At 39.4% G+C, this 24,329-nt stretch overlaps 1 protein-coding gene across 13 annotated transcripts in view; it reads left to right on the plus strand.

Annotated features, from left to right (window-relative positions):
• Positions 1-24,329, plus strand: part of pnut (septin 7-like protein pnut) — a 579,804-nt gene that overhangs the window by 549,338 nt on the left and 6,137 nt on the right. For 12 of the 13 annotated variants that reach the window (XM_076190980.1, XM_076190979.1, XM_076190985.1 and 9 more), the window contains 2 exons: positions 17,192-17,327; positions 17,903-18,066. In XM_076190980.1, coding sequence (XP_076047095.1) covers positions 17,192-17,327; positions 17,903-18,066 — 300 coding nt within the window. Of the gene's footprint in view, positions 1-983; positions 1,105-17,191; positions 17,328-17,902; positions 18,067-24,329 lie in introns of all 13 variants that reach the window. The other variant, XR_012966748.1, reaches the window with a different exon arrangement.

A 24,329-nucleotide genomic window follows, 5' to 3' on the forward strand; every position in this document is an offset into this window, starting at 1 on the left:
TCCCTCCTTGAACCATCCCCATTCCTCCTCCACACCTAGCTCTACTCTATCCTTCACTCCCTCCCACTCCTCCTTCAGCTTCTTCTTGTACTCCTCCTTTTCCTTTTCATTTAAAGAGTTCACTCTAAGCACCTCCCTACCTTTTGTCCCTTTCCTCTTTCTCCATCTATGAGTATCCTCCACTCTCAACTTACCTTCCACCAAAAAATGATCTGATATTCCCCCACCCTCTCCCCTTAGCACATGTACATCCTTAACTCTTCCTATCATAATCCTATTTACCACTACATAATCCATTAACACTCTATCTACCACCCTTCCATCCACCACCCTCTCCCATGTGTACTTATGCTTAACTTTCTTCCGAAACACTGTATTTGCTATCATCAACTCTCTTTCTATACACATTTCCACCATCAACTCTCCACTACGATTCTTTCCTTGAACTCCACATTTCCCAACTACTCCATCAATTGGATCATTTCCTACCCTAGCATTAAGGTCTCCCAATACTATTACATTGAAATTTCTCCCTAAATCCTCTATCCACTCATTTAAATCTATCCAAAAGGCCTCCCTTTCTTCTACGCTCTTCTCACTGCCAGGCTCATATGCACTTACAAAGACCCACATCTCCTTTCCCAGTATCACCTTCATCCACATTATCCTTGAGGAAACCTCCTTCCACTTCACTACACATTTACCTATCTCTTCATTTACTAGTATAGCCACCCCTTCCCTCCCTCGCCCTCTCTTCACTCCTAATAACCTCCCACTTACACTCCCAAACTTACACTCACCCTTCCCTTTCAACTTAGTTTCACTCAAAGCCAACACATCCATCTTTCTTCTCACAAACATACTACCTATCTCTTCCCTTTTACTCTCATCTGTACCACATCCACGCACATTAAAAGACCCAAACCTTAGGGTGCTGGTCAGAAAACTCCCAGACCCTCTTATGCCTTTACTTTTTCTTTTAGGAATGTCCCCTGTGGGGCTACAAGGAGAAGGATGCCTAGTCCCACTCCCCATCCCTTTCTTCTCGCCTCTTACGATCCAAGTGGAAATACTTGGTGTCAGTATTCTTTTCCCCCACCACAGGTGGGTAAAAGCAAGGTGATGAGATGTACAATGGGAGAGGATGGCAGAGTTGGAAGTAAATCTAAAAGGAGAGAGGCTGGAGGAAGTGGATAGCTTTAGGTATTTGGGGTCGCATGTGGCAGGAAAGGGAGGAAAGGAGGTAGAGGGAACTTTTAGATTGAGAAAAACAAGTAAATACCTTGGGGGATTAGAAAGTGTTATGAGATATAGGTATCTGGGAATAGATGCAAAGAGGAGATTGTATTAAGGGCTGATTGTGCCAATGACATTATATGGTGCAGAGACTTGGGATTCAAGAGAAAGATAGGAAAAGTTGAAATGTTTGAGAAAATAAATCTGAGAAGTATGGTAGGGGTTACTAGGTTGGATAGAGTGAGAAACGAGGTGAGGAAGAAAATGGGATGTGGAAAAAGGAGATGGCAGATAAGGCTGATGAAAGATTATTGGAGTGGATTGGACACATGGAAAGAATGAGTGATGAAAGATTAGTAAAAGAGGTGTGGAAGGTGGAGGAAGTGAACTTGAGAGGACGACCGTGGATGAGAGGGATGGATGGGTGAAGGGGGTGTTGAGCAAGAGGGGAATGTCTGTTGAGTAAGGAAGGGAGAAGGTAGGAGATATTGGTGAATGGAGAGTGACTGTGTATAGATAATACAGTTATGCAAAGAAGGGAAGGGCAGGGGATGTGAGTAGGAGGTGCTTATGTGGGAATGATATTTTGACGCAGCCTGAAGGAATTTCTCCTTTTTCTTTTTCTGCACAAGTGGACAGAGAGGGGGCTCTCCAATTAAGTGTATCAACCTTGCTGTGGATTTACTATGTCTTCCAACACTATTTATGACCCAGGGCAGTGGGTGGGATACAGGAATCATCTGTCATCCATGAGGAGCTAAGATGAGAGAGAAGAGAGGGTGGTGGGTGGGAGTAGGTATGTGCCCTTGACTTGGTTACCTCTCCTATAAAAGGGAAAAAACTCTTGGTAAATAGATAGAACTGTTTATAATGTAATCAGTGATGCGAGTTTGATTCCTTTGATTAGTACTCCAGGTGAGTGTATGTATGTGAATACTTGCAGCAGTGTGTGCTTGAATGTGAATCCATTTATGCTCATTCTTTATTTGTTTTCTATGGTTGTTTTTGGATAAAGGTCGAGATGTATGCAAGATGCAGGTCCAGTTTGTTGTGTATTGTTTTCTGTCAGTAAGTGTGGTGTATTGTAAGGGGATTTAAAAGTGGCAGGTGTTGCAGTAGAAAGGTGTGTGTGTGCATATGTGATGGGTTTTGTGTATTTAGGGCATCAGTATTGTTTTAATGACACTGTCAATCAGAAGAGGAAGGGCATGTACAATTGAGTTGCTGCCCTTGTTAGACAAAATCAAATATCAGAGGGTGGAATGTTCTATAAGAGTGAGTGGATACTGGACCTGTTCCATAGACCAGGTACCTATCCCCTGGTGCTGCACTTCCAGATGGAAATGGGGATTGATGAGCTACTCATGAGTGTTGGTAGAGATGACATCTCTCTTGGGGTGTTATGTTTTTGGGTGTCTATTCTTTCTTCACCACATGAAGGCACAGCTCCTCAGCTCTAAAGGATATTTGTTCCTTAACATACTCATTTCATCATTGAATTTTCCAGTAACCAGCTCATCTTCTCATCAGCCATATAGCTAAAGAATGCCCTTCTCCAAGAATTTGTTTTCTTCTGTGTACATTTTTGTATCTGGCATTGGGCCATCTAGTTATGAATGGGGTGCTTTTTGCCTGTAGTTTTGATGTGGATCCCAAATTTTTTGTAGTAATTAGCTTTTGGCTTTGCTGCTTGCTATGAATTGGCCCTTGTTGTTTGGTTCATTGCACATGACACAAGATGTACAGCAGCCACCTGTTCTTGGCTAAACCTGTCTGGCAGCACCTGAGAGGTGGCTCAGACTGTCTTAAATCTAACATATTTTGTCACAGTGGCTGCGTGAAATAGAATAGAATTATGTCAGTATAGGTTACATTGTTGTTGCTGTACAGAATTGCTTTTGTGAAGGTCACTTCATGCATATATTATTTTCCCATGAAGAATCAAGGCATGTTTTGACATAGTCACTCCCGTATAAGGGTGAATAGGCCATTGGTATAGACACAATATCATGACTTGTATACTGCACACTTACCTTTTAAGTGTTTTCTTTTTTTGTATTTTATTTTGAATGTTTTGCGTACAATATGTTGACTTTTCTTCCACTTCAACAGGGTTCAGTAATACCTATCACTGTAGAATTTTCATGTATCATTGCTTTACTCATTTCTGTTAGAACTCTGATTTTCTTAAGTTTGTTTAACAACTGTTTTGTTGTATCTTTAGTGTGCACTCATGTTTTGTTCAATCCTCTTTAGGGTATATACTCTCTTTCTCTCTTTCCTCTCTTTGATATGAAATATATATGTATGATCTCTCTTATCTCAGAAGAGATTGCTGATTTGATCACATTTAACTTCTGTGATTCCTCTTGCATCCCTCATTGCATCTCTTCACTTCTGTGACTCCACTTTATCACTGTGATATTGTTCCCATGGATAGAAGCAGCATTTAGCAGTGATGAAAGACAATACTCATGCAAGAGCTTCCGGCTGCAATAAAACAACTCCAGTAGAACATCTACACCAGAATAAAAAGTCTGTCCCAAAGGACACCACATCAGAATGAAAGGCACACAGTTCTGTGCCAGTTCTCAAACTGTCCCTATACCCAACAGCACGTTCATACAATGATACATGCACACTCAGATCACAAAACAACTTCTCTTTTGTTAGACCTCTAAAGTTCTATACTTTTAAGTTCCTCCAAACGTGACCCAAACTGAGAAATGACTCCCAAGACAAGTAAGAGGCACACTTACATAAGAACATAACAATGAAAGAGACTTCAAGAGACCATGAGGCCTACACTAGGCAGTTCCATGCCTATTACCACTTGTCACCCCAACATTAAAACATTACCAACACAGAATTGGCCTGCCTGTCTACAGACTTCATTTTACACAGATACAGTCTTCACACAAAAGACACGGAACATCTTATTCTCTACTGCCCATCTATTACCTTATCCAGACTAATCTATCTATATACCAAGGGCTTGTTCTCCCTTATAAAGGAGGTAGCCAAGTTGTACACTCCCACTTCCACCCACCACTCGTTCCCACCACCATGTCACCATCATCATATCCAGACAACACAAGATTTCTTCATGGAGTAACTTATAGGCTGGACCAGTGACAGTGGCCAACCAAAGAGCTATGGATCTACTATAGAAGAGACTTAAGGCAATGTATAGATGATTGACTCACAGCCTCAGTGTATCTGGCAAGGCAGTGGGCCCCACATTAACCTCTAAGTCATATGAGAAGTAATTTTTGTATTGACATCTACACTGTTCATTATGGGTAATGTAGGATGATTTGTATTCTATGTAATGTTTGCATCTAGGGGATGTTGTGTGTATTTATAAGCCAGTTTTTTGTCGATGTTGACAAGACCTTGCTGTGGATATGCTGTGTCTTGCTGCATTGCATCAGACCCACAGCAGCGGGCAAGATTAATGGATGACCCGTCATCCATGAGGAGTTGAGACAAGAGGGAGGGAGTGGTGATGGATGGGATTGGAATGGGTAGGAGTGTAATTATGCCTTTTGACTATGGCTACTTCCCCAGTTAGGGGGAAAGGGCTCTTGGTATATGTATGTATGTTGCTTTAGTTCTGAATGGTGATCTTAATGGAGGGAGCTCAAGGATGTGATTCCTTTGAGTCTAAGTTATGTTTTCTCTCTGTTAATGTATGAGGATATTTACTTTAGAAAGGAGTTATTTGGTTTCAGTTTATGTTTTTTTTATTTTAATGTACAAGGGGGGAAAGTGGCAGTAGTCTGGAAGTGAGCATTAATGGAGAGCGACTGGAGGAAGTGGATAGTTTTAGATACTTGGGTGCAAATGTGGCAGGAAAAGGCGGAGTGAAGGTGGAGGTAGAATGTAGATTGAGAGAAGCGAGTAAATGCCTTGGTGGATTAAAAAGTGTAATGAGGAATAGACATTTGGGAATGGATGCTAAGAGGAGACTATATGAAGGAGTGATTGTGCCAACAGCACTGTATGGGGCAGAAAGATGGAACATAAGAGAGGAGAGAAGGGGTTTGAATGTGTTTGAGATGAGGTGTCTGAGAAGTATGATGTGGGTTACTAGGCTAGATAGAGTGAGAAATGAGGAGGTAAGTAGGAGAACAAGGGTGGAAAGGGGGTTGGAAGATAGGGTTGATGAAAGAGTATTAGGATGGTTTGGACACATGGAAAGAATGAGTGAAGGAAGACTAGTAAAAGAAGTATGGAAGGCAGATGTGGAGGGAGTGAACATGAAGGGACGTCCTAGGATGAGGTGGATGGATGGGGTGAAGGGGGCTTTGGGGAAGAGGGGAATGTCTGTTGAGGAAGGACGGGAGAGGAGAGAAGACGGGTGAATGGAGAATGGTTGTATATGGGTGATGTGATGCATGAGGTGGAATGGGTGGGGGGATGGGGGGTGAGGTATGATGTGTGAGCAAATTTTGACGCAGCCAGAAGGGATATCTCCCTGTCTTCTCCTTTTATGCATGGGGGGACAGAGAGGGAGGGTCGCCGATTTAATGAAGTGGCCTTACTGTGGATGTGCTGTGTCTTGTGACACTGCTTCTGACCCAGGGCAGTGGACAGGGTGCAGGGATGACCCGTCATCCAGGAGGTGCTAATATGAGAGGGAGGGTGGAGGGTTGTGGAGTGTATTCAGGGATGGAGTGGGTGGGAATGATTTTATGCCTTTTTCTTTTTGGCTACCTCCCTTGTAAGAGGGAAAAAACCTTGGTATATGTATGTATGTATGTATGTTTTTAAAAATGAGTGAAAAGAGAGGTTAAATTAAATGTGGGCAAAAGTGTATTCAAGGAGTGAGAATGGTGTTGGGTTGAGTGTGAGTTTGAAGGGTGAGAGGCTGGAGAAAATGGAGAGCTATTTGGGATCACATGTGGCATTGAATGTGGCAGTGAACTGCAAAGTAAAGGAGGCAAGTAAATCAGTCATGCAATTCATTGCCCCAGATCTCTTGCAGAAGACTTGCAGCTCCCAGGTAACCAAGGGGCTAAACACGTGTGGGCATTTTGCAGTGCCTTTTGATTGGGTGGCATTGGATCCTCCATGGCAGGTGGGCTCCTGCATTGGTTCTGCGTCTTCTCCCAGTTGATTGTAGACATGTCACATTAGCACCAGACAGATAATGTCTAGGGTGAATGAAAAGTGTAAAGAGAAATAAGCATGTGGGGAGGAATACAAAGAAGATTTTATGAAGGAGTGATTGTACCACCTACACTGTATGGAGCAGACTCAGAATTTAAGGGATGTAGAACAGGAGTCTAAATGTGATTGAGAAGTTGAATAGGCATTACAAGGATGGATAGTGGTGCAGCAGAGAGCTCAGAGTGGGAAGAGAACTATTGGATAAGGCAGAGCAGAGTGCCAAGATGGTTTGGGCATATAGAAAGAATGAGCAAGGAAAGACTGCATTTGTATTCTCTGCCATTTGGTCTTAAGGCTTGATAGATTGTGCTTTCTTGAATTGTTGATCCAGTTTCATTATTATATTTTGTAATTACAGAAGCTGTACTCATAGTACTCGTACCAATGAGAGAAGGATAATTTTTCAAATAATATAATATGTATATATTAAATAGAATATTTTAGTCTTGTAATATCAAAATGAGAATCCTGCCTGACAGCAAATGAGTTTATGGCAAGGGCATACATGCATATACCAAGGGCTCTTTCCCCCTTACAAGGGAGGTAGCCAGAAAACAATGGCTTAAAAGCCACTCCTACCTATTCCATCCCCACATACTCCACTCCCATCCACCTCCTTCCCCCTCTCTCATCTTGGCTCATCCTGGATGATGGGTCATCCCTGCATCTCGTCCACTGCCCTGGGTCAGAAGAAGTGTTGCAAGACAGCACATCCACAGCAAGGCCGCTTCATTAAACTGGTGACCCCCCATCTCCATCTCCTCATGCAGAAAAAGAGAAGGCAGGGAGAAATCCCTTTGGGCTGCGTCAATTTATTTATCACACATATTCCTTCACCCCTCATTCCCCACCCACTCCCCCTCATGCATCACAGCACTATCCATACGCAACCATTCTCCATTCACCCATATATTCTGTCCTCTCCCATCCTTCCTCAACAGACATTCCTCTCTTTCCCAATGCCTTAAATAATATAGAACAAGGTGTTGTCACAGGTATTTCTAACTGCTCCTTCTATCCCAGAATCTAGTTCCAGGCAGACTTCTCTTGCTGATAAATAAATACATACATATACCAAAGGCTTTTTCCACCTTACAAGGGAGGTAGCCAAAAAACAAAGGCATAAAAACCACTCCCACCCATTCCATCCCCAACATACTCCATTCCCATCCACCCCCTTCCCTCCCTCTATCTTGGTACCATCCCAATACTCTTTCATAAATCCTATCTCCCAACTTCCTTTCCACCCCCATTCTCCTCCTCACCTCCTCGTTTCTCATTCTTTCCAACCTAGTAACCCCTATCATACTTCTAAGGCACCTCATCTCAAACACATTCAAACTTCTCTCTTATGTTCCATGTTTCTGTTCCATAAAGTGCTATCTCCTCTTAGCATCCATTCCCAAATTTCTATTTCTCATAACACTTTTTAATACCCCCAAGGCATTTATTTGCTTCTCTCAATCTACATTCCACCTTTCCCTCCACTCCTCCCTTTCCCGCCACATTTGCACCCAAGTATCTAAAACTATTCACTTCCTCCAGTCTGTCTCCCTTAATACTTCCAGTCTGCTGCCACTTTCACCCCTTGTACATCTCATCACCTTACTTTTACCCACATTTATCTTCAACTTCCTTCTTTTGCACACCCTCCCAAACTCTGTCACAAACTTCCTCAATCCCTCCTCTGATCCTGCTACAAGTGCAGTGTCATCAGCAAACAACAACTGGGCTATCTCCCACTTTTCTCCATTTTCTTTAACCATCTCCAATCCCCGACCCACTACCCTTGTAAGGGCATACTACAGTAAATTCCCAGTTTCAAAAAGTCCTCTGCAATGAGGTACTGTTGTAGCCTCCTCTGAGAATGGAGTTTGTGATGTTAAATCAATGCAGCTGTTTGTAAAATGTGAGTGTTAGCCACCAAACTGAACATATTGTAGTTCATTGTATTCATACAGACCAATTTGTATTTATGGGTGGGAGTGGGTGTATGCCTTTGACTTGGCTACATCCCTAATAAGTGGGAAGAAGCCCATGGTAGATAGATAAATAGCAGTTAATTCATTTGAAGTTACATGACCATAAACCATGTGACAAAATTACCAGTTCATAAAAACTGTTTACAATCTTAGAATGTGAACACACCCACTGTGCAAGAGACCAAAGTGTAATCACAAAAAGGCTGCTTTTTCCATGGGTGTGGGCCTACTTCAGGTCAAGTAGAATTTTCAGTACAGTGGTGTTTGTCAAAAGCACAGTGAACTTTCAATGATAGAGCATCAAGACATACAAATTATTTTATTTGATTATGGAGAATGGTTGTGTATGAATAATGCTGTCATGCATGAGGGGGAATGGGTAGGGGATGGAGGGCGAGGGAGTATATCTGTGAAAAATAAATTGACACAGCCCAAAGGGATTTCTCCGTCTTCTCCTTTTCTGCATGAAGGGACAGAGGGGGGTCTCCGATTTAATGAGGCGACACTGCTTCTGACCCAGGGCAGTGGGCAAGATGAAGGGATGACCCATCATCCAAGAGGTGCCAAGATAGAGTGAGGGAAGGGGGTGGATGGGAGTGGAGTATGTTGGGGATGGAATGGGTGGGAGTGGTTTTTATGCCTTTGTTTTTTGGCTACCTCCCTTGTAAGGTGGAAAAAGCCTTTGGTATATGTATGTATTTATTTATCAGCAAGAGAAGTCTGCCTGGAACTAGATTCTGGGATAGAGGGAGCAGTTAGAAATATCTGTGACAACACCTTGTTCTATATTATTTAAGCCAACTCCCTCTTACAAGAGCATGTCCTATTTTTTTATGTAATATACAAGTTTTTATGATATTTAGCATATACATACATAAATACATGTCACCCCAGGCACTTAAAACTTCTCACACCTTCAGCCTCACACCCTTTAACCTTTGACTGCTCAAGGCGCAAAAATGAGAGTAATAAACAATCCCTGTTAGAAGCATAAATTGCCAAAATGCAACATTATTAAAAAAAAAAAAAAAAAAAACCATTTCATACTTTGTGCTACCCAGCAATTATTCCTGCATTCAAATTTACCATAAAGCTGATTTGTGTAAAATTCCTGCATTACAGAAGTAGAATAAGTCTTTTAGCAATCATTCTCACCACTTTGAACATGTGTACAAACCTTTTACTAATCCTTTATTTTCAAAAATGTATTTTTTTTTTTTTCCTTTATTATTATTAAATTGTATGAAGGGGTGATTGCGCCAACAGCACTGTATGGGTCAGAAACATGGAACTTAAGGAAGAGTTTAAATGTGTGTGAGATGAAATGTCTGGGAAGTATGGTAGGGTTACTAGGCTGGATAGAGTGAGAAACAAGGAAGTGAGGAGAGCAGGGGTGGAAAAAGGGATGGGAGATAGGCTTGATGAAAGAGGATTGGGATGGTCTGGACTCATGGAAAGAATGAAGAAATATTCGTAAAAGAGGTGTGGAAGGCAGGGTGGAGGGAGTGAACAAGAGAGGCGACCGAGGATGAGATAGATGGGTGGGGTAAAAGGAGCATTGAGAAAGAGGGGAATGTCTGTTGAGGAAGGAAGGGAGAAGACAAGATAGGGATGAGTGGAGAATGATTGTATATGGATGATGCTGTGGTGCATGGAAGGGAGTGGGTGGGGGATAGGGGGTTAGGGAGTGGTTATTTGTGAATATTTTGATGCAGCCCAAAGTGATTTCTCCCCATCTTCTCTTTTTCTGAATGAGGGGACAGAGAGGGGGTGTTCTCCAGTTAAATAAAGCAGCCCTGCTGTGGATGTGCTGTCTTGTTGTATTGCTTGTGACCCAGAGCAGTGGGTGAGATGCAGAGATGACCTGTCATCCATGAGGAGCCAAGATGAGAGGGAGGGAAGGGTGGTGGATGGGAGTGGAGTGGGTGGGGATGAAATTAGTGGGAGTGGAATTAAGCCTTTTGACTTTGGCTGCCTCCATTGTAAGGGGAAAAAGACCCTGGGTGTATGTATGTATATATTATTATTAATATCATTATTATTGGAGAGAGCAAGTGGTTTGAGGTAAAGGTGGGACTTTGCCAGGAATGTGTCATGTCACCATGGCTGTTGAGTGTGTACATGGATGGGGTGGTGCAGGAAGTAAACGTGTGGGTAATGGGCAGGGAATTGGAGATGGTTAAAGAAAATGGAGAAAAGTTGGAGGTAAGCCAGTTGTTGTTTTCTGACGACACTGTACTAGTGGCAGGATTGGAGGAAGGATTAAGGAAGTTAATGACAGAATTTAGGAAGGTGTGCAAGAAGAGAAAGTTGGAAGTAAATGTGGGTAAAAGTAAGTTGATGAGATGTACAAGGGGAGAAGGTGGCAGCAATTTGAAAGTGGGTATTAAAGGAGAGAGACTGGAGGAAGTGGATAGCTTTAGATACTTGGTGTCATGTGCTAGGAAAGCAAGGAGTGGAGGTGGAGGTAGAATATAGATTAAGTAAATGCCTTGGGGGATTAAAAAATGTAATAAGAAAAAGACATTTGGGAATGGATGCTAAGAGGAGATTGTATGAAGGAGTGATTGTGCCAACAGCACTGTATGGGGCAGAGACATGGAACATAAGAGAGGAAGAGTTTAATGTGTTTGAGATGAAATGTCAGGAAATTATGGTAGGGGTTACAAGGTTGGATAAAATGAGAAATGAGGAGGAGAGCAGGGGTGGAAAAGGAGATGGGAGATAGGGTTGATGAAATAGTATTGGGATAGTTTGGACACATGAAAAGAATGAGTAGAATGAGTAAAGAAAGATTAGTGAAAGAAGCGTGGAAGGCAGAGGTGGATAGAGTGAGCATTAGGGGACAACTAGGATGAGATGGATGGATGGGGGTAAAAGGGGCATTGAGAAATAGAGGAATGTCTGTTGAAGAAGGAAAGGAGAAGGCAGAACATAGGAGTGAGTAGAGAATGGCTGTTTATGGATGGTGCTGTGATACATGGAAGGGAATTGGGGTGGTTAGAGAGTGGTTAACTGTGGATTATATTTTGACACAGCATGAGGGGAAGGAGATGGGGGTCACCAATTAACTGAAGTGGCCTTGTTGTGGATGTGCTGTGTCTTACTGCATTGCTTCTGACCCAGTGGTATGGGCAAGATGCAGGGTTGACCCATCATCCATGAGGACCCATGATGAGAAGGAGGGAGGGGTGGTGAATGGGGGTTGAACAGGTGGGGATGAAATGGGAGGGAGTGGAATTATGCTGTTTGACTTTGGCTATCTCCCTTGTAAGGGGGAAGAAGCCTTTTGTATATGCATGTTTTTATTTATTTATTTATTCATTTATTTATTTATTTTATTTTTTTGAGTCCTTTTATTTAAGATTACTTTTTTTTTTAGAGAGAGAGAAAGAGAAAGAGAGGCCATAATATGGCCATAAAAGGGTAAAAGATTAATTTAATAGTTTTTAAAGGTATGGCTAAAATGACATTTTTAATATCAAAATCCTCCTATTGTGACAATCATAGGATTAAATACTTTTTCACCCTATCACCACCATCACCCCTTGTACATCTTGTTACATTTCTTGTTCGCATATACTTCCAGTTTCTCCCACTTACATACTCTCACAAACTCCTGTGTTTTAGTCTGTTCTCTGACTCAGCAACATGTAGTGTCATCCACAGGTAACATGCTCCCACCCTGTTCCCAATTACAGAAAAACTTTGGGCTACCCCCAACAGACATCCACAACACATCCTATAACACCCCTGTCAACCCTGTCATATGTCTTCTCCAAATCCACAAAAACCTAAGAGATATCGTGTATACTTTGCCAAAACCTTTGTGCATGTCTATTGTATTGCAAAAATTTGATCAACATGCCCTCTTCCTTTCTTAACTCCCACTGCTGTTCTTCAGTGACCCTCACCACTTGTACATTTCATCATCTTTTGCCCAGAGTTACTTTCATATTACTTTTTTCATGTATCTCCACAAGGTGCTACTAACTGCTTTAGTCCATCCTCTGAATCAGTTACAAGTGCACTGTCATCTACAAACAAAAATTGGTTCATCTCCCACTTCCCTCCATTCACACTGATTATATTTTAGTATGTTCACATTTGATTTGTGTCTTATTCTGTATGTAATAGCATTGACAGCAATCCAAGTAAAAATGCAGTGATATCTGGGTGCACAGTGGGAAGCATTTTAAGGTTTCATAAATGTTTATGAATACCATTAATTTATAGATTTGTATATGTGATATGGAAAGGAGTGATGTGGGGGATGGGGGGTTGGGTTGGGTTAGGGAGTGGTTGTGTGTGAATGATATTTTGATGCAGCCTGAAGGGCTTTCTCCCCATCTTCAATTCTCCTGCTTGAGGGGACGGAGATGGGGGTCACCGATTAAATGAAGCAGCCTTGCTGCTGTGGATGTGCTGTATCTTGCTGCATTGCTTTGGAATTAGGGCAATGGGCAAGATGCAGGGATGACCTGTCATCCATGAGGAGCCAAGATGAGAGGGAGGGAAGGGTGGTAGATGGAAGTGAAATGGATGGGAGTGGTATTATTCCTTTTGACTTTGGCTACCTTCCTGGTAAGGTGGAAAGGGCCCTTGGCATATGTATGCATGTACAGTGAATCCTCATTATACGGTACATATGCGTTCCTGAAAACCTTACCGCAAATTGAAATTACCGTATACCAAACCCAAGTTTCGACTTATGGCACACATACCTTCTCCCTGCTCTTTCCTCTTCAAAATATCTAATTTTACCTCCAAAACATGAGCAGATACCGTATCTGTGAATTTTTCTTACCGTAAATAGAATCGAGGGTAGTAATTACCAAATACCGTAACTGTGAATTTACTGGATAAAGAATTACCATATAAGGAGGACTCATAGTATTTACTTAATTGTAGTATACAGGAAAGGAGCAATGTTCATCGAGTCCTGTCTCCTATTGCTCTAATTTTCTAACATACCTAAATTCAAATTCATGTGCAGTTCCAACTTAATCTATATCTTTGATTTCCAATGATCATATTTAGATGTGAACGTTTGTATTGTTTGAGCTTTGGCTATATCACCTAAGCTATTGCACATATTTATACATCTATATGGACAACTATACTTCTTCACACCCTTATGACATGTGGTATTTCTTAATTTACTTCCATGATCTCTTAAAGCCCTCCCATCTTTAATCAGAAGATTTCTTCTATCTATTCTCTCTAGTGACCTGAACACTGTAATCATGTCACCTCTTTCTCTTTGATCTTTCAAAATTGGTTGACCAACTACTTCTAGTCTTTCCTTGTATGGTTTATTCTCTCAATCTTGTATCCTTCACTCTGTGTGGGAACCATATTACTGATGCATATTCCAGTTTTGGATGTATCAGGGTTTCAATTAATTTTTTCATCATCTCTTCATCCATACAATGGAACACCACTTTTATCTTCTGCAGTAGTCCATATATATCTCTCACAATCCTGCTGTCAGGTGACAGGTTGTCTTTTATAAAGATTCCCAAGTCTTTCTTCTATTTTGATTTTGTAATGTGTTCACCTCCCAAGGAATAGTTTAAGGATGGCCTTTTGCCGCTATTGCCCATGTCCAGTACTTTGCATTTTTTTGGTATTGAACTTTATTTCCCATTCTTGGCTCCATGCAAAAATAGTATCTAGATCTTTTTGCAATATCTTACTGTCCTCCTCATTTTTCACTCTTCTCATGTTTCTACATCATCTTCAAACATGTTGGCATAGCTTGTTGTTCCTTCCATCGTGTCATAAACATAGACAAGAAATATTATTGGTGCAAGCACTGAACCTTGTGGAACTCCACTCACTACTGCCCTCCAGCTTGACATATTGTCCTTTACTACTGTCATGAGTCTTTCCTTCAAAAAGTCTTTAATCCATTCTAATAGTTTGTGAGGTACTTTATCAAATGCCTTCTCTAGGTCCAGGTACACTCAGTCCACCCAACCCTCTCTCTCTTGCAGCACATCAATCACTCTCGAGTAAAGGCCAAAAGGTTCTACACACATTCCAGGTCTGAAGCCAAACTGACTTTCTGTCAGAATGTTCATCTTTTCAAGATATTTGGTCCATCGATCTTTCACAATCCTTTCACATAATTTCACTATTGTGCTGGTTAGTGTGACTGGCCTATAATTTAGTGGTGTTTCCTTGGTCCCACCTTTGTGAATTGGCACCACATTTGCCCTTTTCCAGTCAAGTGGCACAATACCTTCTTTCAATGAACATGTAATAAGACTGTGATACAGTGAGTTATGGTATCAGTGTGCATATGAATGTGTTGAGTGAAGTAGATAGAGATATGAAGACCAGTGATTGTTACCATAGCTGATGATACTATGGCTGAGCAGGTTAGAACATCCCTCCTTGCTGTGAAGGGAAGTTGAGGTGATGGCAGTTCGTACCCTGCTGCCATCAAGTTGGACCAATGGCAGGTTCATTAAATTCCACGCTACAAATTCCTCTTTAAGGGACACTGCCTTAGCCTCCAGATAGGGTGAATTTGCGACATTAAACATACATACATACATATACAAAATGCTTTTTCCCCCTTACAAGGAGGTGCCAAGATGAGGGAGGGAGGAGGGTGGAGGGGAGTGGAATATATAGGAAATGGAATATATAGGAAATGGAATGGATGGGAGTGGTTTCTATGCCTTTTTCTTTTTGGCTACCCCCCGTGTAGGGGGAAAAAGCCTTTGGTATGTGTATGTATGTACAAGGGAGGTAGCCAAAAAACAAAGGCATAAAAACCATTCCCACCCATTCCATCCCCAATACACTCCACCCTCTACCTCCCTCTTATCTTGGCACCTCCTTAAACCAAATCATATAATAACATTCCACTCACAATCTCAGCTGAAAAATGTAACATACTATAGACATGTGCTAATCTGAATAGTAAAGAGAGCCCTGAAAAACCAAGGTCTACCTTATACAATAAAAACAATTTCTTCCTTCTTTTTCTCCTTCCTTCTTTTTTCATTTTCTTTCTTTCATTGGCTGTACACAAGGGATCAACTCTTACATGAAATTGAATATTATATGATGTATGAATCATTAGTGCCAAGAAGGGTGAATAGGATGTATCAATCAATGAATCTGTTGCCTTAGGTGCCTCTTGAGGAGATCCACAACCCCCAGGTACTAATCACAGCCACCAGTTTGACCCATAAGTCTTTTAAAAGAGTTTTTGTGTTAATATGTGGACAGTGATACAAATATAAATTATTTTTTAGTATAGAAATTTATGCGGTTCTCAGTTTTCTTCCTGAACTATAAAGCTTTTTATTTACTGTATAGAGGTTGCTTTCTGCTTTCATTCATAACTCCCCACTGTTCTTAATTGCACCACCTATTCTCCATTTTTTTTCTTCAATCATCTAGTCATCTGCAATGCTCCAGTTGTTTATACACCTTTTAAAAGATCCCATAGTCATTTAGCCATATGTATGACCTCATCAGGTAGCATTTACTTGTCATACCTACCAGATAATGCACATGCTAACATTTGCAATTCTCCAAACACTTCGCTCATTTTCATGTGTCTTCTGCTTCTCCTTCCTTTAACATTTTAGGACTCTTCTTTCCTTACTGACAGTCAAACGATTTTATAGGAATTTCTTTCCATCATATTTTCCTCTTCTTCGTGCTTTAAAACCTTCTCATTCTACTGCAAACCTCTCATTTGTAGTAGTTCTCATGCCCTCCAAACCCAAAGCTTCCTTTTTAGTCTGTTATCTTTCAAGATAACAAGATAATGAAGTGGCCTTGCTGTGGATGTGCTGTGTCTTGCTGCATTGCTTCTGACCCAGGGCAATAGGCAAGGTGCAGGGCTGACATGTCATCCAGGAGGACCCAAGATAAAAGTGAGGGAGGGGTGGTGAATGGGAGTGGAGTGGGTGGGAATGAAATGGGTGGTAATGGAATAATCCCATTTTACTTTATCTACTTCCCTTGTAAGGGGGAAAAAAGCCCTTGGTATATGTATCTTTCAAGTGCTTATCTCTACTATTTCTGAACACTCCCAGTTTTTGTTATTCTTCCCAATTCCCACTCTCTTATAAAACCCATATTTTTCCATTCCCAACCTTACTCAAAACAAGATCAATTTCATGCCATCATATTCTTTCATGCACTTCACATTTTATTAAGAATTAGGGTGACCACTCCAGTCAACCTTGCTGCTGACATTATTTGCTATTTCTACAGCTCCAGAGTTGTGTTCGTTATCTTTGTCTTAATTCTAACACTTCCATCTTGTATAGTGTGAAAATAGTGTTTTTTAACTTTTATTTTCATTTGAAGCCCTACAGATTCTTGTTCTGTCTTTTCCTGTTGTCTTACTGTGATTTGCTTTAATAGTGTTTTTTAACTTTTATTTTCATTTGGAGCCCTACAGCTTCTTGTTCTGTCTTTTTCTGTTGTCTTACTGTGATTTGCTTTTAGATATGTGTTGAGCAGAATATATACAGTAGTGTTTTACATGAATGTACATCTTTGTTTTTATAGGTGTATACATTTAATCCACAAAGTTAATGGATCGTACATACAGCTACAAGAGATGTGAATTTTTACACTTTTATTAAGGCTTATGAAGCTCAAGTGTAGATCTTTTGTGTTTTGTTAGAAATAGTACTTATGTTATGCTTCCAAAATTGCTCATACGTACTTTCTGTGTACCTTTCTTATTTGAATGTTTTGAAAATTTTAATACTGTATGTCTAAAGATTGAACATGTTTCTATTTTCTCGAATCTACAGGAATCCTCTTGCTCAGATGGAGGAAGAAAAGAAGGAGCATAGCAACCGTATGATGAAAATGGAATCTGAAATGGAGCAAGTCTTTGAAATGAAAGTATCAGAAAAAATGAACAAATTGAAAGAATTGGAAGCAGATGTAAGTAATGAATCCTGGTTTATTTAACCCCTTCCATACGGTGCCGCACACGTAGGCGTCATGGGGAGCGAGTGTATTCGCGAGGCTGCCATATCGGCGTCTTGATTATATTTATTGTAGCCGCCCCTCCATAATGACATTCTTTCTAATTCTTTTGTAATCGCATTTTCTATGGTTATCAAAATTCACGGGTGAAGAGAGAACGATCGATATAAGCGGTGACTATATTTTATGATGCGAGTATTATTACGACACGTCGTACGGCTGGCATTGGTTGCTGCCACCGAGATCTAAGTCCATGACGCCTACGTGTGCGGCACCGTATGGAAGGGGTTAAAATTATTATCTCAGTCTTCGATGTACATGAGCTTGTAATCTGTTATTTCTCGGACACTATCACAAATTTGAAATTATTGTAATTCTATCCATGAAGTAGTGGATGTAAATGATATATGGCTGTCAGGCTCTGCCATGGAGGTGCTGTGTCTTGCAGCAATACCTTCGGCTTGAGCAGTGTGGTCAGGGAGGGGTGATAAATGGGTCTCGATGTATTGATACACTCATTCCACTCTCAGCTGGAGAAACGAAATGAGTCCATGCGAAAGAAGTTGGCAGATGAAATGGCAGAGCTTGAAGAGGAGAAGCTGCGGTTTGAGCAGGAGAAGAAGGCTTGGGAAAATGCTAATGGCGTAACCTTGGAAGATCTAAGGAGGAGATCCTTAGAGTCTGTTAGTAAAGAGTAAGTATCATATACTAGTTATATTTATTTGAATTTTGAAGCGGGCAATTGGATTTAGGTTATGTTGATACTCATATGTGGCTTTCTTTAAGTAAAGAATACAAGCGGCATACAATTGGGGGCCATGGGTCTCGTGGAAGAGAGACCTGGGGCAAAGGATTGATTGATACAAGTGGCATTGTAAACTGGTTCCAAAAGGGTGGGCAGGAGTAGGATTTACCGATTGTCTGTAGTCTTTACCTTGCTTGAACCCTAATGCATCTTGATAGCCATACACTAACTATTAATCAGCATTTTATGATTGTTGTTACTTCCTTGTTTAAGTAATTTAGCAGTCAGTGTAAATATTTTACTTTTATCATGGATGATCATATTACATTGTTATATCTAAATGTGTAAATTTTGTATGGAATTAATCAACCCTTTACAGTAGGAGTAGAGTACAAGTTGGGCCAGTTGGGCTTTGCAACAAATGTTGTCTTGATGTTGTATTATAGTGTATACAGTGAAAGTTGCCCTCGAATGTTCCCAAGGCATGAAGTAACATAAGTCAGTACTTTGTTCGCATGGATTGTCCAGTGTCCATGTTTTGTTAAACTGCAAGTCTTGCTAACCCAGATCCCCCCACTCCCACCAAATCTATGAAGCTGGCATTATCATTTGGTCGTCCATGATTATATCACTTACACTTTCATTATAGCTATTTATTCATTCATTCATTTATTTGTTTGTTTATTTATTTTCGTTTGTTTATTTTTTAAGCTTATGTCTTCCAAGATAATTCAGCAGCTTGGGACCAACAGTATATATCCACAAATGGTAGTCCAACAGGAGGAATGTCAGAAAGATCCATCTCCCTGCTGTTTGTCCTTAGAACCTGTCAGCACCCTCATCTTCATCTAGAGGTGCAGCCCCAGTGGGTTGGTACTTGGTCTCATGATCAAGACCAAGATAATCTCTCATCCTCAATTGTATTCCCTCCACCTTTTCACATAAGGGGAATTGACAACTAAGGACTACTACTCTCCTCCGACTAAAACAAGCCAATGACATTGAAACAGTCCTGTAGATTGGACTATATATGAGCTTTAAGCTCGCATCCAGGAGGTTAACAGCTACCAGTCATAAGTCCAGCATGTGGTCCAAAGCCATGGTGAATTGCACTTAATACAACACAGACAATAGTGCAATATGTTTTACCAAAGATCTATGACCATTACCAGCTATTCTTGGGTTGTTGCTTTCTAGTTCGGAAGACCTGAAGAAACAGTGATTTTCATTCTGTAGCTTTGTTTCCTTGTACTTCTACCATTTACTTTGGTGCAGATATGTTGCAGAGATGAAAGTCTTTGCAGGGTTCCTGTATTGAACAGGTCTTTTAAGAAAGATGAAACAAAGTTCAGCAAGTATACATTAACCTGTACAGTTGCAGGATTCACTGCTAACTGGAATGCCTCTGGTTGTGAACAAAGAAATTCATAATAGATATATTGGGTACCATCATAATGATGGCTGGATCATGGGGCACCCAATAGATTAGATATGGATCCACCAAATATATTGAATAAGATGCCTCCAAAGATATCTCGTCAGGAGTTCACTGTCAGGAATGTGAAATTACATCCACAACTTGAGAAATTTTGCTTCCTGGACTGCACAACTAAATATATAATGGGCATTTCTGTTGGATCATTTTCACTTGAAAGTCCAACTGCATTGCCTTCTGTGTTTTATCGGCAGTATGCCAGTGAATGTAAGCAAGTGCTGTTCAAGCAGATCAAATGTTGGACATTAATGAATCTTAAAAAGATGAGGACATAAATTTACAATGTGAGAACCCTGTAGGAGACCACAAGATGGAGAATTCAATGGAAGAACCATGGAATTTCAGCTGGGATATCAAGGTCTGAAGGGAGGAAGAAAAACTCGTGCATCTACAAGACCACGTGGTTTCTCTGCAGGTGTTCTGTTGTGGTGGTTTCGGTGCATCCTGGTATTATTATCAATGTCTAATTTTGTATAGTTTGCAGGGTGTTGGTTTTCTTAATTGTTGGGAACCATGTTCTGGAAGCATAGTCAGCTGTGGTTTACAGTAATTGTTTGTAGATTGTGATTAGAGTTTTCTTCTGTTGTCCAAAGCCCATATGACTAATTTTATTATGTTTATTTATTTGTTTAAATTTATTTATTGTTTATTTATTTTTTAATTTATATATTTATTTTCACTCTATTCTTTTATGTGTGGTCTAAAGGTCATGTGAGCATCAAATGTAAGGCACAGAATTTTTTGTTTCTTTTCCAGTGGAAGGGTTTGGCCATTCAGTTTTACCACTGGATGTTGATTCATGGTTGTAAGGAGTGAGTAATGTTAATGATAATTTTTGAAGGGACACCCCAATCCTATTATTTCTAAGTCATTGTTCTAGTTTGAGTAGGTATGGGTGATCCTAGCTGCTGTTTTTTAGTCTCTATGCTGGGTTATTTTGTTAAGTCATTTGCATAGTTGAGGACCTTGATATGTTTTGGATATGGTGTTGGGAGATCATTTGCCATGAGCTGGTTTGATCTATCCTCAGATTTGGCCACAAATGCAGTGTCACTCTTAAACAACAACTGCTTTACATTGCTTCATTTCCCTCCAGTCTCACTTAGTGTGGATGGAGAAGTGATAATGTAATGCTGGTGGAGGTTAATTGTGGAGGTGAAATGGGAAGAGTTGGGAAGCAGGTGGAAATGAGGAATGCACTGCGTAAAATAATGAAGGAATAAGTGAAAGAACCAACAACATGCAGTGGTGAAAATATACCACAAAGACAATTTTATTTTATTAACAACAACAATCTAATGTAGTTGAATCACTAAATAAAAATGATCATATCCTCAGATTTGTTTTGGAAGTAGGGAAGGCAGAAATAAATCACAGATAAGGAGCATACATCATGGCAAATGCAAATTACTTTAAACAGAACTGGAAAAATCCTTTTAGTAGATTGGAAAGAGGTCAACAAGATAGGTAAATAATGGGAAGTCTTCTTGGAAATTCATAATGTAGAGGTTGGATGAATACATTCCAAAAATGAGTGTTAGAAAATCACAAAAAAGGACTGGGTATGAGAAGATGTGAGAGGGATAAGATATAGGAAACGGAAAAAAAAACAAAAAAAAAACAAGATTACAAGACTGCCAGAAACAAATGCATAAGAATAAGAAGAGAGTAAGAAAAGGACTTTGAAAAGGGTGTAATTGTTAAGTGTAAAGATGAATCTAAACATCTATGTATATTTGTAAATAGCAAGCTGAAACTGATGAGTATCCAATTAAAATATTGACAGGCTATTGCATGAGGAAGCAAAAACCAGTAAGCTGAAATGATGAAAAAGTTTCCAATTGGCTCCAAGGAAGAAGACTTTGAAAAAGAGAAAGGAGTAATTAGAGATGCATTAAGCAGTACAAAAGTGGAAAAGCAAGAAGTGAATAAACTTCTCAAGAATTTGGAAAGGCCTCATGGTCAGGCAGGGTTTCAAATTGGATACAAAAAGAATGCAGAGAACAGTTGGTGGACAACATAACCAAGTGATTGTATATTCTTTGGACGAAGGAAGACATCAGTCAGTCCATTGTCCCTGGTCTCTCTTGCAGAAGACAAGACTGGAAAAAGCAAATGTGACATCAATCTACAAGGAAGGAATATCTAAATTATAAACAAACATCTCAGCCAGCACAGTAGCCGAGTTAAGTGACTGAAATACTTGGAGGACAAGGGATTCAGAATAGGATCTGTGTGATGAACCTGTGAAATAGTTATTCGAGAGCAGTTGATTTACTATATGAAAAAAATGGTTAAATAGATTGTGTATATCTGGACCTTGGATAAGGCTTCCAACAAAGTGCCACACAAAATATTAATATGGAAGTTTTGAAATATTGGAGGACTTGAAGGAAGCATATTGGATGATGATGATTTCGTTTAATATAGTGAACTCTCCCCTATCAGGAGGCTAGGATGGTGCCCCTTACAAAAGACTTTGTAGTGTAAGATTTAATGAACCATGCCCTTGGTCCAACTTGCCTCCAGCAGGGTTTGAAATGCCATCACCTTGACCTCTATTGCAAGTAGTCTTACTCTAACTCACTCGGTCAGCAAGGATTTTCTGAAAGACTCGTGCAAGCTGTCGTTAAGGATATGTATATATATATATATTTATATATATATATATATATATATATATATTTATATATATATATATATATATATATGCTAAGTAGACCACTTGGAAAAAGAAACTAATGAAGCAGAGTGCTTTTGTATATTACATCTTCAGTGCAAAAAATACTTTTTGCACTGAAGATGAAATATACAAAAGCGCTCTGCTTCATTAGTTTCTTTTTCTAAGTGCTCTACTTTGCATAAGTGAACACACGTACCCGTGTTCTTATTAGCATATATATATATATATATATATATATATATATATATATAATAAAACCTAACTCACTCATGGAGAAAAATAAGCTGAGATACAGAGTAAACCATATATTTCAACCACTGACTGTGGTCCTCTTCAGCAGATACATATATAAAGTAGGAAACTATGTATGTATCTGCTGAAGAGGACCACAGTCAGTGGTCAAAATACTGCATATGGTCTACTCAATATCTTGGCTTATTTTTTTCCAAGAATGGGTTTAAGTTTTACTTATGTGCTACTACATCTACTTTATTTAATATATACATATACATATATATATATATATATATATATATATATATATATATATATTATATATGTATATATATATATACCAAAATACCACTAGGAAAATAACAGAAATGAGACTGGGTGCTTTTGTCTATTCAGACATTTTTACCTTGAAAATGTCTGATTAAACGAAAGCACTCGGTCTCATTTCTGCTATTTTCCGTCTGGTTTTTTAGCATAATTAGAATCACGCATTCAAGGGATTTCTTCTGATATATATATATATATATATATATATATATATATATATATATATATACATATAAATATATATATATATATATATATATATATATCAGTAGCATGATGAAGGGAATAGACAGTTACTCTTATATGTTGATGCTAAGATCATGGAAAAAGTGAATAAGGAAGAGGATTGTAGAGTAGAGTACCACAAGAAGATGAATAAGGCTTACAAATGGAGCCAGTAGTGGAAGAAGGAATTCATGGCAAAGAAATGCAAATTACTATATTAAGATAAGAGTGGCATTTCATTTTATTGATGAGGACATGAAACAAGTGAAAAGCTGATCTAAAAGCTGACTGGAATACAGGTAGTGTTGTGGTCACCAGTTGAAAAGAAAGATACATATTTAATGAGAGATGGGTTTCATCATCAATAAGAAACCAAATATATTTTTGTAATAGAATATTTTAGAACCCTGTAGTAGAAAGATTATCATCTTATTGTAATATATATATTTAAGTACCCCTTGTTCAAGGTAAAATGATAGAAGCATTAATTATAGGTTATTCTTTAATGGTTGTACTGCAGTAGGGTAATTTGATTTTTTGTACTAAACTAGGAGTGGATTTTTTTTCTCGTAGTTAATCAGTATGCTAGTGGATTAATATATTTATGAATTATATCATGACAGCTAAAACCAAGTCATTGGTGAAGTAACCCTATTCAGTTCTGTTAGTGTTCATGATGAATAGTGATCCATGTACACACAGCCACAGGCAAGCCAGAATCATGGAACATCTTGTATTTTGGGGCCATTAACTGTTTATTTATGGTCTGGGCTTCTTTTTGCTTCTGACTGATCCTGCACTCAGGAATGGTGAAATTTTTACATAAATTCTAGTGCTAGTAAATGGCTTCATAAAGAAAAACATCTTATTGCCACAATTGTAGTTTTGCACCTCAATGCACAACACATAAACAGTTTAGATTTTTTTATCTATCTCTGAAACTGGAGACTGTAAATTACTCTCAAACTAAGTGATTTAAGAACTGATGAAATGTAAATTCAGTTTGCCATGCAAAAATGTTTTACAGTGTTCTTAAAATTGTATTTTCATATTTCACACTTGAGAGACAGGAATGTGAATATATCTACAGTACTCTGGTGTAGTAAGTGAAAGTGAAGTAAACAAGAATAGATAAATAAATCAATGAATAATGAATAAATAAATTGTAAAAAACTTTAGAATGGTGAATGAGGGTATATACTTCTGTCTTGGGTGTAGGTTTATGCCTTTGTTGTCTTGGGTTATTCT

Source organism: Oratosquilla oratoria, chromosome 9, assembly GCF_046742065.1.
Source record: "Oratosquilla oratoria isolate Oo_2021 chromosome 9, ASM4674206v1, whole genome shotgun sequence".
Taxonomy (NCBI): domain Eukaryota; kingdom Metazoa; phylum Arthropoda; class Malacostraca; order Stomatopoda; family Squillidae; genus Oratosquilla; species Oratosquilla oratoria.